General features: G+C 45.5%; 1 protein-coding gene across 2 annotated transcripts in view; it reads left to right on the forward strand.

Moving 5' to 3' along the window:
* The window catches only part of CA10 (carbonic anhydrase 10), a 437,829-nt gene that overhangs the window by 403,684 nt on the left and 19,643 nt on the right, over positions 1–14,502 (forward strand). For both annotated transcript variants that reach the window (XM_048488424.1, XM_048488425.1), the window contains one exon: positions 4,849–4,921. In XM_048488424.1, the coding sequence (XP_048344381.1) occupies positions 4,849–4,921 (73 nt within the window). The remainder of the gene's footprint in view (positions 1–4,848; positions 4,922–14,502) is intronic.

Raw genomic sequence — 14,502 nt, forward strand, 5'->3', positions numbered from 1 at the left:
TTCAGATTTTCCCACATGCAAAGATAAAACTTTGTAATTTAACTGAGATTCCACTTAATTCTATTCTTGTGCCAATATTGATGATATGGTTTAATCCCAGCACATGGTTTCTTAATTGGCATTGGCCTGGAACTAGTTAAGATATTTAAATACCTGGGGATTCATTTCCACTTTAGAGCAGATTGGGCAAACGATAGAGAGGCAGCTATCAGGGGATGTCAGAACTCTGTTGATGCAGTTGTGCAGTTCTTTTTCTCTAAAGGACATGAATTCATACCTGCAGCCTTAAAAGTCTTTAATGCAAAGGTGACACATCAACTCCTTTACAGAGTTCCCCTTTGGATTGGAGCTTGGAATAAATCTGTAGAGAGGGTCCAATTCAAATTTCTCTACAAGATTTTTGGGGTACCCCACTGTGTTCCATATGCTGTTCTATGTCTCGAATCAGGACAGCACTTTTTGGAAACCAGAGAGTGGATGACCATTTTAAAATTCTGGTCTCATCTTTGCTTTAATACTGAAGCTGAAAGCCTCACCTATTTAGCCTTCTCTGAACTTCAATCCTCCGAATGGTGGAAATTTATAGAGGCCAAAATAAACTCTTTAGGTCTCTTCTTAGAAACCTTTTTATGCAATCTGCAAATGAAATTTGGCTATCCCTAAAAAGAAGTCTACTGGACCAGGAATACCAGTTGCTGTTGAGTGAAGCCAGGACATCTTGCTCACCCTTGCACTTTGGGATCTATCCTGAAATTAGCCTCACAGCTAAATATTCTATCCCAACTGTCAGAGACCAGCCAGAGATGGAGCATTACTCGAGCTACATGTAATTCATTCCCCTCTGCTGTTCTTAAGGGCCAGCAGTTGAATATTCCACTTCAAGATAGAACATGTGCATATTGTCAGGATACTGTTGAGGCCCTCAAGCATATTATGTTTTCTTACCCGAGGTATGCGTTACCTAGACTCTCCCTACTTGTCCTGGCTCTAGGGAATAAAAAAAGTTGTTCGAAGCATACAAAGACTATTCACCTGCTGAATAATAGTGATGCCAAGATAACTGGAAAAACCACTGAATTTTTATTAGAAGTGCTCAAGTCAAAGACATAATGGAAGCTTGATCACCTCTTCTTTAGCAACCTTATGTGCTTTGTCCAGTTTTATGTCCTGTTTAACGCCCACTCTGTCATGTATTTTTTTTATTTTTACTGATATGCCTAATAAAGGTCAGTTGAAGTTGAAGTTGATCATATGGTTTTACAATGAAGAGAGACATGGAATGTGTTTAAAACATTGTCACAGGAGGGGATAACAGCTCCAATCCCATGACTTTTAAAGACTTTCATTGTACACCATTTTGTACTGAATCATTCCTGGAACCTACAGCATTGCTACCTCATTGAATTTCAAGCTTAAACTCCAAAATGTCAAGTGTTGATTCATTCGTATGTAAAATTCATAGTCAGACATCTCTTCACAATCCTTGCAACTATTTTGCTGTGAATCATGACCACAAAATGAACACCAGAACCAGGAGTCAATTCAAGGACGTAGGTAAGGGGGGGTTCTCGGGTTCAAACCCCCCCCCCATTCATGTCCGAAGCTCCACCCACCCATTTGTGAGTTTTTAAAACATTTTTAGTGTTTTTCGGTGTTTGGCCTGCAGGGGGAGCATTATTTAGGCTAGCAGCACCAAACTTTCAGGGATTGTTTGGGGGACTCTCCTGATAATACTACCCAGGTTTGGTGAGGTGTGGTTCAGGGGATCCAAAGTTATGGACTCCCAAAGTGGGTGTCCCCATCCTCCATTGTTTTCAATGGGAGCTAATAGAAGATGGGGGCTACACCTTTGAGGGTCCATAACTTTGGACACCCCAAACCAGAATTCACCAAACCTGGCAGGTATTATCAGGAGAGTCTCTTACTGATGTCCCCCAGGTTTTGTGAAGTTTGGTCCAGAGGGTCCAAAGCTATGGACTCCCAAAGGGGGTGCCCCCATCCCCCATTGTTTCCAATGGGAGGTAATAGGAGATGGGGCTAGAAGAAGAAGAAGAGTTTGGATTTATATCCCCCCTTTCTCTCCTGTAGGAGACTCAAAGGGGCTTACAATCTCCTTGCCCTTCCCCTCTCACAACAAACACCCTGTGAGGTGGGTGGGGCTGAGAAAGCTCCGAGAAGCTGTGACAAGCCCAAGGTCACCCAGCTGGCGTGTGTGGGAGTGTACAGGCTAATCTGAATTCCCCAGATAAGCCTCCACAGCTCAGGCAGCAGAAGTGGGAATCAAACCTGGTTCCTCCGGATTAGATACACGAGCTCTTAACCTCCTACACCACTGCTGCTCCCTTTGGCTACACCTCTGGCTACACCTTTGAGGCTACAATTTTGGACCCCCTGAACCAAACTTCACAAAACCTGGTTGGTATCATTAGGAGAGTCTCCTAAAGATACCCTAAAAGTTTGGTGCTGCTAGCTTAACAATTGCACCCCTGACAACAGGCACTTCTCACATTTCCCCAGATTCTCCTTTTAAATCCACCCCCTTCTGCATGGATTTAAAGGGAGAATCTGAGGTCCTCAGTTTAGAAGAAGAAGAGTTTGGATTTATATCCCCCCTTTCTCTCCTGTAGAAGACTCAAAGGAGCTTACAATCTCCTTAACCTTCCCCTCTCACAACAAACACCCTGTGAGGTTGGTGGGGCTGAGAGAGCTCCGAAAAGCTGTAACTAGCTCAAGATCACCCAGCTGGCATGTGTGGGAGTGCACAGGCTAATCTGAATTCCCCAGATAAGCCTCCACAGCTCAAGCGGCAGAGCTGGGAATCACACCTGGTTCCTCCAGATTAGAATGCACCTGCTCTTAACCACTACGCCACATTGAAAGTGATGCTGTTTCAAGGTGGGTGATAATCCACCCCAAAACAGCATCACTTTCAATGTTGTTTAACTGGGGACCCCAGATTCTCTCTTTAAGGTGAATTTAAAAGGAATTTAAGAGGAATTTAAAACTCAGATTTTGCATTGGGCTCCATTTTACCTCTATGCCTCTGCCCAGAGGGGAGGGCAGAAGGAACTGCCAGCTGCCGGCTGGGAGCCCAGCTGGTGGGGGGCAGGGGAGGGCAGGGTGGGGGGAGTCTGCCATCCCTGGCCTTGGAGAGCTGCTTTTATAAGCGCTAGGCCAGGGGCGGAGCTTGGGGAGGAGTGGTCATGCCCTAGGGGCGGGTGGGGGTGTGGCCCCACCCCTGAACCCCCCCATAAAAAATCTATACCTACATCCCTGAGTCAATATAAATAGAGACCAAGACATGAGGTGAATATAGTTCAAAGAGTAGCAGAAAGAGAAGCAGTTGTGTGGACTGGCAAAGAAGAGAGCCTTTGCCATGTCAGAATATTCCACAGAACCTCAAAGCACATTACTGATAATTAAAATTTGAAAAAACATAGATATTGTACCTTAAGGCTATGCTTCCAGCAGTCTTTCCTGCTGGCTGGAAATGGGACACGGTAGGAGAGGCGCTTTTGATTTCATGTTTAAACAGGAACATGGCAGCCTTAGACACAGTGAAGGTAAATGCCCACATAGCACAGTTCACGGGACTGGTTTATACCTTTTAAATTCCTAAACATATTAGGGCCTTGGTACTTGAATGACCACCTCTTCCCATACTGTGAAATCCACCAAGGCATCCACATGAGGTGGGGGATGACTAGAGATGCCATTTTCAGAGGTGGCATTTCCCCTTTGCCCTCCCCCTTAAAGCACACCTGTTTTTTAGATGTGAAGTCAAAACTGGGTTTTTTGTTTATTTGAACCCAGGCTTTTAACTCAGGTGTTCTATTTATTTTGCTGTTTATGATCTGCTTCTGGTCTAAGGTCTATTTTATGTCTATATATATTTTAGGGAGCACAGTGGTTGCTTTATGCACCTGACTTGTTTTAATAGCTTGTTTTTAATATTGGTAATGTATGTGGTTTTTCATTTGATTTTATGGTCTTGTTTTTACTTTTCAGCCACCTCATGCAAGTCTCTCTGGAGAAGCAATATATACATTCTAATTAAATGAAATAATATAAGTAAAATAATAGCCACAAGGTGAGGGTATGGCCCCTACTTTTTCTGGCAACGTATCTGCAGTAATGGAAAATAGCCAATGTTACCCCATTCTGCCCTTTCAACACAATCCCTCAACCCACTTGGCGATTAGTTTCTGAGCATCCTGTCCTACAGGAATTAACTTTCCTGGGGTCAGAAAGAACTGTTCGGAGGATGGAAACAAGGGAAAGAAAGATATGCCTGTTCTGACACCTTCTACTGTCAGATAACTGGATCCAGGCCTGTGAGGTGGATCTGGTATTTTGGTTGTACTAAGAGTGGAGCTTTCCCCAATGCAAGGAACATTCCACTAGTGGAATGTTCCTTGCTTCAGAGGAAGGCTCTTGTTGATTTTAGTGGGGAAAAGGCAACAAAATAGGGACATCTAAAGACAAAGGCAAACAATGGTATGAATTACTGTAATCAAATAATTGACTTATATTAATAAAAAATGTGTAACAGAATAAATATCACACTGATGGATATGTGTTTTAACCATGACTGAGAGGTTGGAATAAATGTATTTCTCTAAGGGCTTGCTATATAGCAGATGCCATATTATTATTGGGAGGAGTCATTGATGTCACAATTCTATTGAACTTGCTATAATTATTTTAATATTGATTTTTTTTGCCTCTGCTGCTATAAGACTTATAACAAGACACATCTGGAACTATGTGCAAATCAAATAGCTGTATTTTTCCAAATAAGAAGCTTATGGTATCTTGGTTTTGATCATGATTTTTTACCCCTCATAGGTATCTGAATCATCAAATCCATTTCTAAATCGTATGCTTAACAGAGACACCATAACAAGAATAACGTATAAAAGTAAGTTGCTTTTGACTCACCATAGAAACATCTGTATAAGGACAATGTACAAGATATTCAATAGTTGTACCCCATGCTGCAAAGTATTTTTAATAGAAGAGCTGTTTTAGTTGGACCTGAGAAGTGGCTGTGGGGCAAATACATTTTTTTTTAGGGAGAGTTCACATATCTTCTTCAGGATCTCCCAGGTGGCATATTTTCTATAGGTATTTAGAAACATCTCCCCTTTCTATACGTGGTCCCATTGTGAGGACCATTTTCAACCACACTCTGAGGTCAAGCCAGATTATGATTAGAGATGCCAAAGACAGTTTTGTGGTACATAAAAGCTACTTTTTGCATTAACTGGTATCTATTAGAGACATTTTCAAAGCAAAGAGGGGATACCCAAAAAAAGCATTGAAAGTAATGTTCTTGTTGTCTGGGATCATGGATTATAATTTTAAAAAGAATGAATTTTGATCCACATTTTAGAGGATTCTGTCGATCTGAAATAGCTAGCTTTTTGAAACTCATATTTAGGAAACTTCATTTGTGCAGTCAATATTTAGTCGCAGTTCTTAACCAAATCAGATAATTCTGTTCACTTTAATGCAGCTGGAATAAAGGATGTGAAATCAGTTCAGAACTATAGTTTACACTGTGGTTTTAACAGCATCGTGAGGGCTACGTAGCACAGATCAGGAAAATCCTAATACTCAGGAGCTACCTTGGAATTTCAAAGTGGCTTTAAAATGACTGCTTCACTTTTTTGCTAGTAACCTCCCCTCCTCCCTATCCCTCCTACTATATTAATAATTTCTGAAGAATTATTGTTTTAATATTCCAGTCTTATATGAAGATCTCGGGGGTTGGGGGGGGGGGCTCAAGCTGCACTTCAAGTTTTATTCAGTTATTATTTAACAGTACTTTTTTGAGGCTCGTTAACTGTTTCCTCCCTGAATGCTCAAAAAAAAGAAGAAGCTGCCCCAAGATGCTTGAACCCACATTGGGCAATAAATTTTGGTACCTAGAAGTTATGCCCCCTGGGGGTACAAGCAGCTATTTTCAGCAAAAAAAAAATAGCATAATGGGGCAGCCCAATCCAGAGCCTTGGGTGGCTAGGGACCTCGCTGCTGTGGTGGCACCCTGCCGCCTCCAGAGGGCTTTTTGGTGGCATGGGGAAGGTGAAAAACACTAAAAAAAACCTCCCCTTTGCCCCTGGAAAGCCCCTCGTAGGGCTTACTGGACTTACACTATCCAAAGGGTGGCATAATTCCAAGACCAAGGCTGCACCATAAATGGCTGCAAACCCAGGATGGAAGCTAACTAAGGGTGACACTACCCCCAGGAATGCATCTGCCATGCCCACACTGCAGCACTGGGGTTTAGCGGTGGCATGGGAACACTGATGCAGGGCCCAGCATTCTGGGAGGCTGCAGCAACTGTCTGCCAGCATATTTGCCCCTCTGCTGGAGTAAGTGCCTTGGTGAGGGCAAATCCATTGGCGTAGGCCCAACACCATCTCCAGGACTCACCTCACCCCGCCCCCACTCTCGATTGGGCTGTAGGAGCCCTTTTTTGTTCAACCCCAGCAGCTACATTTGGGAAATAACAAGACAGGTTATCAAAAGATCACAGGAAAAAAACAGTGTGTTGCCTTTGTTCTCTTTAGGTATCTATATCACCTTTCCGGAAAACTTCAGACATTTATCGTTGGTTTCAGCTGAATCTGGAGTGCAGTCCAAAGGGGGGTGGGGGGCAAATGGAACCTTGGCAGCAGTGTGGAATTGGGTTGATACAGGTGCCCATTGCACCAGTGTAATTTATTTATATTTATTTATTTATACGTCACATTTAATAGACCGCCCACCCCCGAAGGGCTCTGGGCAGTGTACAAACCAGTTAAACAAAGCCATTAAAACTCCAGTTACAACCATAAAGCAATAAAACAAACAAAATCCAACCTTGGGTACATAAAACAAGATGACATGACAACATCATCAGTTACTCACTGAGGGCACATCTACCGGCAGAAGGGCTAGCATGCTGGCAGCCGGGCATGGTGCAACTGCACAGTGCCTGAAACTGGATGCTGCCGCATGCACTGGATGTACCTCAGACAAAATGGGTTCCTCCAGTGGCTCCTTTTTGACAGTAGGTGGAAAAAATGGGTGGAAGCAGCCCCACGGGTACTTTAGATCCAAATTATTCAGGAGCATTCAAAATAAATCCAGCATTTTGTATTTGGTCCAAAGACAAATTGAAAATCAAGAATAGCTGGTGTAATATCGGCAGCATGTGTTCAATGTGGCTCATTCTTAGCCAATGCCTCATTCTTAGCCAGATAAAGTTGCTGAGGCCCTTCTTCTCAGTATGAGTAGTGTTAGTTTACCAGTATAATCACCATCACCTCAGCAAGACTCCAGTACTACAGAGTTATGGTAAAGACATGTCTTACTGTGCTTTTAGGTTACGTGTGCTGATGTGAAGTAAGTGGATCATAAAGAAACAGTATGGACTATGTTCATGGTAGCTAGTGGTGGTTTTTAAAATGATAATCAATGTAAGAATTTAAACTAACAACCAATGACGAGTGCAAAGGAAGATAGTAGATACATATTGGTTGTAAAACAAGTGTTAATGTCTAGGGCTTTGTAAAAATTATTATGAAGTTAACACAATATAAATAGTACAATAAAAGTTCTCAAGTTCAGAAATTGTCCCCAGGCAGAAAGGAGTCAAATAATCAATGCAAACTGGTGGTAGGAATAGTGCTCAGAATCTACCATTGTCTAGAGATACACTAGTGCAGAGGAAATAGGCAAACTTTATGAGACATAGGAAGCATGTGAAAAATACATAGATAGTACCAGATCTTTGAATATTATGAGTTATTTATAGATTTAGTAAAGGGGCATGACAAAGACATATTTTTGTGGGATGTTGGCCTGAGAACAGATGGCAAACAAGGCTGATTCTATAAGCAGATTGTTTTACTAAATCAAATGGAAGCTCTGCACACAGTTAGTGTGAGTTCATTGTAAAGCAATGATGTCCTTATCTCTAGCATCCTACACAGAGGCCCCTTCTGCACATGCAGAATAATGCACATTCAATCCACTTTCACAATGGTTTGAAAGCGGATTTTGCTATTCTGCACAGTAAAATCCAGCTTCAAAGTGCATTGAAAGTGGATTGAAAGTGCATTATTCTGCATATGTGGAAAGGGCCACAGATTGGATACCTGTCCATCTTTGAGGCAAATATCAGCATTACTGTTAGTTAATGGTGCTTTGTCTTGTCTTCTGTGAAGTCAAAGTACTAAGAGACAGAAGAATGGAAACATAATACACTTCACTAGAAGGGGCAGGAATAGTATAAGGACATCTTGTACTGAAATGATTCTAAGAAAAGGGTACCTATATGATCCATAATGATGTGATCTATTCATTACAGCTCCAGAAATATAGGATGTCAACTTGACGTAGAATGCTCTGGATCTGATAGACTGAAGAACCACTCCTGTTCCATTCTTTGAATCAGGGCCAGTGATGGGCTAGACAGTGATGGACCTGATGGAATGCTCTCCCGCCAGCTGTCAGGGCCCTGCAGGATCTTAACGAGTTCCGCAGGGCCTGTAAGATTGAGCTGTTCCGCCAGGCCTTTGGGGTGGCTGGCTACTGATGCCCCCCCTTAGAACATCAGTGGATCCTGCCGTCCCCCTCCCCCTTTTGTTTTAGGGGACTTGATAGTAGGCGCCATCTATTAGGTTGATTTTAATAATGCTGCATTTTAATGGGATGGGGCTATTTTATATAGAGCCAAAACTTAACTAATACTTAATGGATTTTAGCTTTTGATCTATGTGCTCTATTTCTGTTCTGTTCACCACCCTGAGCCCTTCAGGGGAGGGCGGTATAGAAATATAACCAATAAATAAATAAAAATAAATAAATAACTTGCCACAGTGATGGGATAGATAGACAGTAAAGGAAAACTTAAGGTTTACAACATCTGTCTCTCTAATGGACTTCATAATAATTGCCTATAGGAATAGCCTATTAAGCACAAAACCAGTTCACAGGATTTTAGTTTGCATTAGTAGGCACACTGTCAAAACGGCTTCTAGAGCTGTAGTTTTGACTGCTACAAATCCCCACCATTCTTTGGCTGGCCTCTGAGGTAACTTGACAGACTATAGGTTGGACATTTCTTTTAATGGATCTTTTCTTAATTTCAGTTCTGGACCCTGAAAGAGCCTTTTGTCACAATCAAACAATAAAGTATTAAAGCCTTAACAATTTATTAATAATTTATATATACCACTTCAACCAGTATCTCATTTCATAAATATTTTTACATTTAATAATAATGTGTAAATCATGTTTTCTGTTGGTCTTGAAATTCTTGGTTAAGTATCCTGGTCACAGAACTCATTAATTTTGTCATTGTTGCATATTCTCTGGCAGCTATCATTAAATATCAAAAGAGTTCTTCCAGATTTCTTGAAATGTTCTTTGGAAGTATGCCTAACAAAGTAGTCTCAGCTTCCATAGCAAATTCATGTTTAATTTTTTTCCCTGCATGTATATCTTTCCAGATTTTTTTCACTTTTCTACACTACCACCACATATGATAGAAAGAACTATTGGCTTCTTTGCCTTTCTGACATTTTCCTTTGTAATTTTTGTTCAACTTCTCAATATCTTTGGGAGTGATATACCAACAGTAAAACACTTTGTACCAGTTCTCTCTTAAGGTTTGGAAAGCTGTGAATTTTATTCCTTTAGTCCATAAGGATTTCCACTGTTGAAAAGATATTTCTTCCTCAAAGTTCTGCATTCACTTAATCGTACACGTTTTCAGTTACTCTGTTTCTGTATCATATTGCATTAAAAGTTTATATATTGGATCTAATACACGTTCTTTGTGCTGCAAAATTTCCTTTTCAAATTTTGTCAGTTCTCTTATCTTTCCTCCTGCTGAGTTGATTACCTTTCCCAACCTTGAAACTGTTTGGGAATATAATGACTGCATTTTTGCCTTCATCTGTTAATCTCTGCCAAGATTTAATTTCTCCTTGAGCATCTATCATCTTTTGATAATTATGTAATGTATTTTTCATCACCTTCCTATTATTATATGCTTCTATAGGTGTCATCAGTTTGAATATTGAAGGATGGGCAGCCCAATTTGGGTGGGGAGGGGCAAAATACTATCTGGGAGTGGTGCCAGCCCACACTGATGCTTTGCTTATCCCACCAGTGTAGGTGGCACCTATGTCAGCAAGGAGGGCAAATGACAGTGGGTGGGTGCCACAGAGCCATGCAGCACCCTACCTGGAAGAGGTTGTTTGCCCCAGAGCCACACCAGCATAACTTTGGATGGCAGCACATCTGGGGGTGAGTTAGGGGTGTTCCTGAGGGTGGAGTCGACCTTAGTCAGTTTCCACTGGGCTTTTGAGCCAGGAACACTTTTGGCACAGGAGTCCGACTTATGTCACTCAAAAGGGACTCTCCAGCCCCTAGAGTTTTTCTCATTTTTGTTGCCTTCCCATGCTGCCATGATCTCCTCTGTAGGCAGCATGGCAGTGGTTCAGTCCCAAGCAGCTGCATCCCTCTGGACTGGACTGTAATTCTCCTTCATTTTTCATCCCAGGATTTAGTAATCCTGCTCTTAGCCTACTAGTTCAATTCAATTCAACCTTTAATGGCATACAAAGCAGCCTACTAGTTATCTCATCAGATTTATATACCTAAATAGAGTTATAAATCACAAACATCTCAAAACTTGAATTACTATCTCTTGAAAAAGCAGAGTTGATGACTCTATGAAGGTCTAACACAGCTTCCTCACTAAGTGGAATTAGAACTTCAGATAGATGTCAGAGGTCATTTAACCAGATTATGCTAGGGAATCAGTTTCTAGGCAACTCACTTCCTTTGTCCATCCATAGAGAACTGTAGAACAAGAATAGTGCCTCATATCTAAGACTCTCTGAACACTGAAAATAAGCATTTTGGAAAAGCAGTTAGGTTAGCTTCCTCCTTCATGTGCTGACTTTCAACAGCAGGAAGCATTCAAACATACAGTTCTCTTATCTTCTATCTGAAGTGGAAAAGCTCTAGAAAATCTGTACCATGTGATAGTTCTGAACATGTCGCTTGGCTTTTATAGCATAATGAATGGCAACTCCACAGTGATATAAGCCAGATATGAGTTTGTTGCATTGTTGGCTTCAATTGCTTACAACAGCATGATATAGCCATTACTTTTTAATCAGCAGAACATGATCTTACAACTTACCCTTTTCAAAAGCATTCCTCCCTTCCTGGATTCCTAGCTAGAGAGATGGATTGAGAGAGGGAGACATAAATGTCTACTTTCTATCAAGGTTCTGAACAAGGCAAAATTACAAAGGAAATCAACTGCTGTAGATGGTGAGACTCCCTCGCTCAATAAGTACACCACAACGACAGGCTGGAAAGGAATGGGCCGCAGCCCGTTTATTAAACAACAAACATATAAACAAGAACTATTTACATCAGAGCTGGGCGGCAAACGGGTCGCACATCACATCCCAATGAATGGGAAACTGGCGGGAAGGGAAGCCCAGAGATCATACTCCTGAATGCTTCCACACTTCCCGCCCCTGCTGAGGAGACGGGCACCGGCTGAGCCCCAAGGCCGCCCCCAGCCCGTCTTCCTCCCGTGCTTGCTGGGGTGTCGGGCACCGGCTAAGCCCATGGCCGCCTAACGGCCCAACCCAACCCCACTCCCTGGGGTGTCGGGCAGCGGCCCGGCCTGCCGGCCCGCCAGCCTACCATACAACCCTCATAGCCAGAGCAAGCCTGCAAGGCCCCAGCCGGAAGGCTCGTTCTCTCCCCAGATGTAATAGCCGACACGTTTACCATCCCGCCAGGACTCGCGACGATAAGGACCCAAAAAATCCACGCCAACCCTAAATTACAGGGAGGGTGGGTGGGCCACGCTGTATTGGTTCGCGCCGCCGGGGAAGAGCGCGGACGAGAGAAGGCGTCTAGATATACCCAGGCTCCTCCAGCCTTTTTTGATTGAACCAATCATTGCACCCGTTTCTGCAGCTTGCCGAATTGCCATACATGCCCTTAATCTTGCTGCGTTGCTCACCACGGCAGCAATGAAACGCCCTGGTTGATGGGTGCATCTTATTTGCTGTAGATGGTGAGCCTCCCTCGCCCAATAAGTAAACCACAGCGACCGGCTCGAAAGGAATGGGCCGCAGCCCGTTTATTAAACAACAAACATATAAAGCAAGAACTATGTACATCCAGAGCTGGGCGGCAAGCGGATAAGCATCACATCCCAATGAATGGGAAACTGGCGGGAAGGGAAGCCCAGAGATCATACTCCTGAATGCTTCCACGCTTCCCGCCCCTGCTGAAGGCAGACTTCCGGCTGAGCCCCAAAGAGCGCCCAGCCTGTCTTCCTCCCGTGCTAACTGAAGTGTCGGGCACCGGCTAAGCCCATGGCAGCCTAGCGGCCCAAGCCAACCCCACTCCCTGGGGTGTCGGACAGCGGCCTGGCCTGCCGGCCTACCAGCCTGCCCGCCCCACCCCCCGCCCTCGCAGGGCGCCAAACCTGGGAGCCCCAGCCGGAAGGCTCGTTCGCTCCCCAGATGTACAACACCGTTTATAAAACCACGCCCATGAGCTGCCCACCCTTGCGGCTCACCGCCCAAGCTCCTCCAAGCCTGAGCCTGTCTCTATCTTAACCACCGTGAATGGTAAACTGAACTGACTGAAGCCGCAAGTCCATGCCCCGTGGGACAGGCGAGACGCCATCCGGCTGAAAAAGGTCCACGGCGTCCCGGGTGATTTCGGAGTGTTCCGCCGCAGCTCCCCCGAGGGAGAGCACCACCTTGGCTGACGCCTTATTGACTTTTCTGCAGGCCCTGTCCACTGCAGAGGGATCCAACGCATCGGCTCCAATGGGCCCGCTGCCACCATCACCGGACCAAACCAAGGTCATATCAGGCCGATTTATAGCAAAGCTCCCTGAGCGTGGCGGCCACCGCCAAACACAGGTCAAGGCCCGAGCCTGGTGAGGAGATCTTCCTCCCCAAGGTGGATGACCAGGAGGTCGATTGTAGCCAGCTGAAAAAATGTATTCAATGACCTTGGGCTCTGGCTCATGCCAAAGCATGTGCCCCTGCCCCATCCAGGTACTTCTTATGTGCGCCCCGAGTCCGAGATGCCGGTATTAAGAATTGCAGGCGTAGTCCCCGACTCTGTTAGCCCGAGGCTGTGCTGACCCACACCTGCCCGATGGGCAGTCTGCTGGCGTCCTAGGCGGCACTGAGGAGGGAAATCAACAAGTCAGGTGTGGTAGAATGTACGCCCGAAAGGCCCCTGACCGCCACCTGCCCAAACTGCGGATATCCTCCGGGGCCCTGCCTTCTGCTGCGGCGGACGTGGCGGCCCCTATTCTGAGCAGGGTAGAGCCCGAACTCATGACGGTGGCCCAGCTTGAGCCAAGCATGCCCTGAACACCGCCAGCATGTGGAAACTGGTGAGGGGGGACCCATCCTCGTGCACCAAAAGCATGCCGCCCATGCCGAGGCCTGTGCATTAGCCACTCAATATGGGGAGGGAGGGGGCAGGTGGCGTCGCCCAGTAGGGCTGGCATATTGACCCAGGCCCAGCGGCCCTCTTGGTCGGTTTTCGAATGGGCCAGCCAAGCGTAGATCATGTCCCCCGACAGGACGAGGTGTTCCCTTTGCAGCGCGGTGCTGGAAAGATGCGATCACTGGTAAAGGCGACCAGTTCCCCAGGCCTGAAGGCCCCGTGGTGTGCCAGGTGGAAGGCTGCGGAGAAGAGCAAGCGCTCATAGCGCGAAGCGCACACCTGCCCAAGAGCCCCAGTGACCGCCCTCAACACTTCCTTGTTGACTGGAAGCCTGAGGTCCCTCTGCCTGGTGCCCACCCGCCGCCACCCAGCCACTAAGCGTGGCCGGACTACAAACGCCAGTGGCGTCAGGAAAACCGGAAACCTTGCGGTAGAAAGCGATGCCCGCCAGGTGCACCCCCATGGAGGTGCGCGGGTGCATCCCCTGCCCATGGAGCTGGACCAAATGCTCGAGGAGGAGGGCGAGTGTCCACCCCACCGCAGACCGAGCGCCCGGAGGCCTTGGCTCAAGCTCAGGAAATCGCGCACGGCTCCGTCGTATTGCCTGCACGTGGCCGGTGCCGCGAGTTCAAAACACCTGTGATGGCGTCTTCGTTGCCAAGGCTCCAGAGGAGACGCCGGCACTGTCGCCGAGAGCGGCTCCGCCCCGAGGGCGTGGCGCGGGAAGCGATCCACCTGCTGGCGAGATAAGGCATCAGCAATCTCATTCTGCAAACCTGGGGCAAAAGCAGCTTTGAAAGAGATGTTATGAGTGAGGCGGGTGAGAACCAAATTGTGAACCAGAGCGCATGACCCGTGCCGATTTGCTTTCGATTGTCTGTTTACCACCACGCACCACTGCCTGGTTGTCGCAACAGAAAAGCACCCGTTTGTTAAGCCAGAGGTTGTGCCAAGTGTGCACCACCACCAGGATAGAGCTCAGCTCCAGAAAAG

Source organism: Sphaerodactylus townsendi, linkage group LG03 (assembly GCF_021028975.2).
Source record: "Sphaerodactylus townsendi isolate TG3544 linkage group LG03, MPM_Stown_v2.3, whole genome shotgun sequence".
NCBI classification, from domain to species: domain Eukaryota; kingdom Metazoa; phylum Chordata; class Lepidosauria; order Squamata; family Sphaerodactylidae; genus Sphaerodactylus; species Sphaerodactylus townsendi.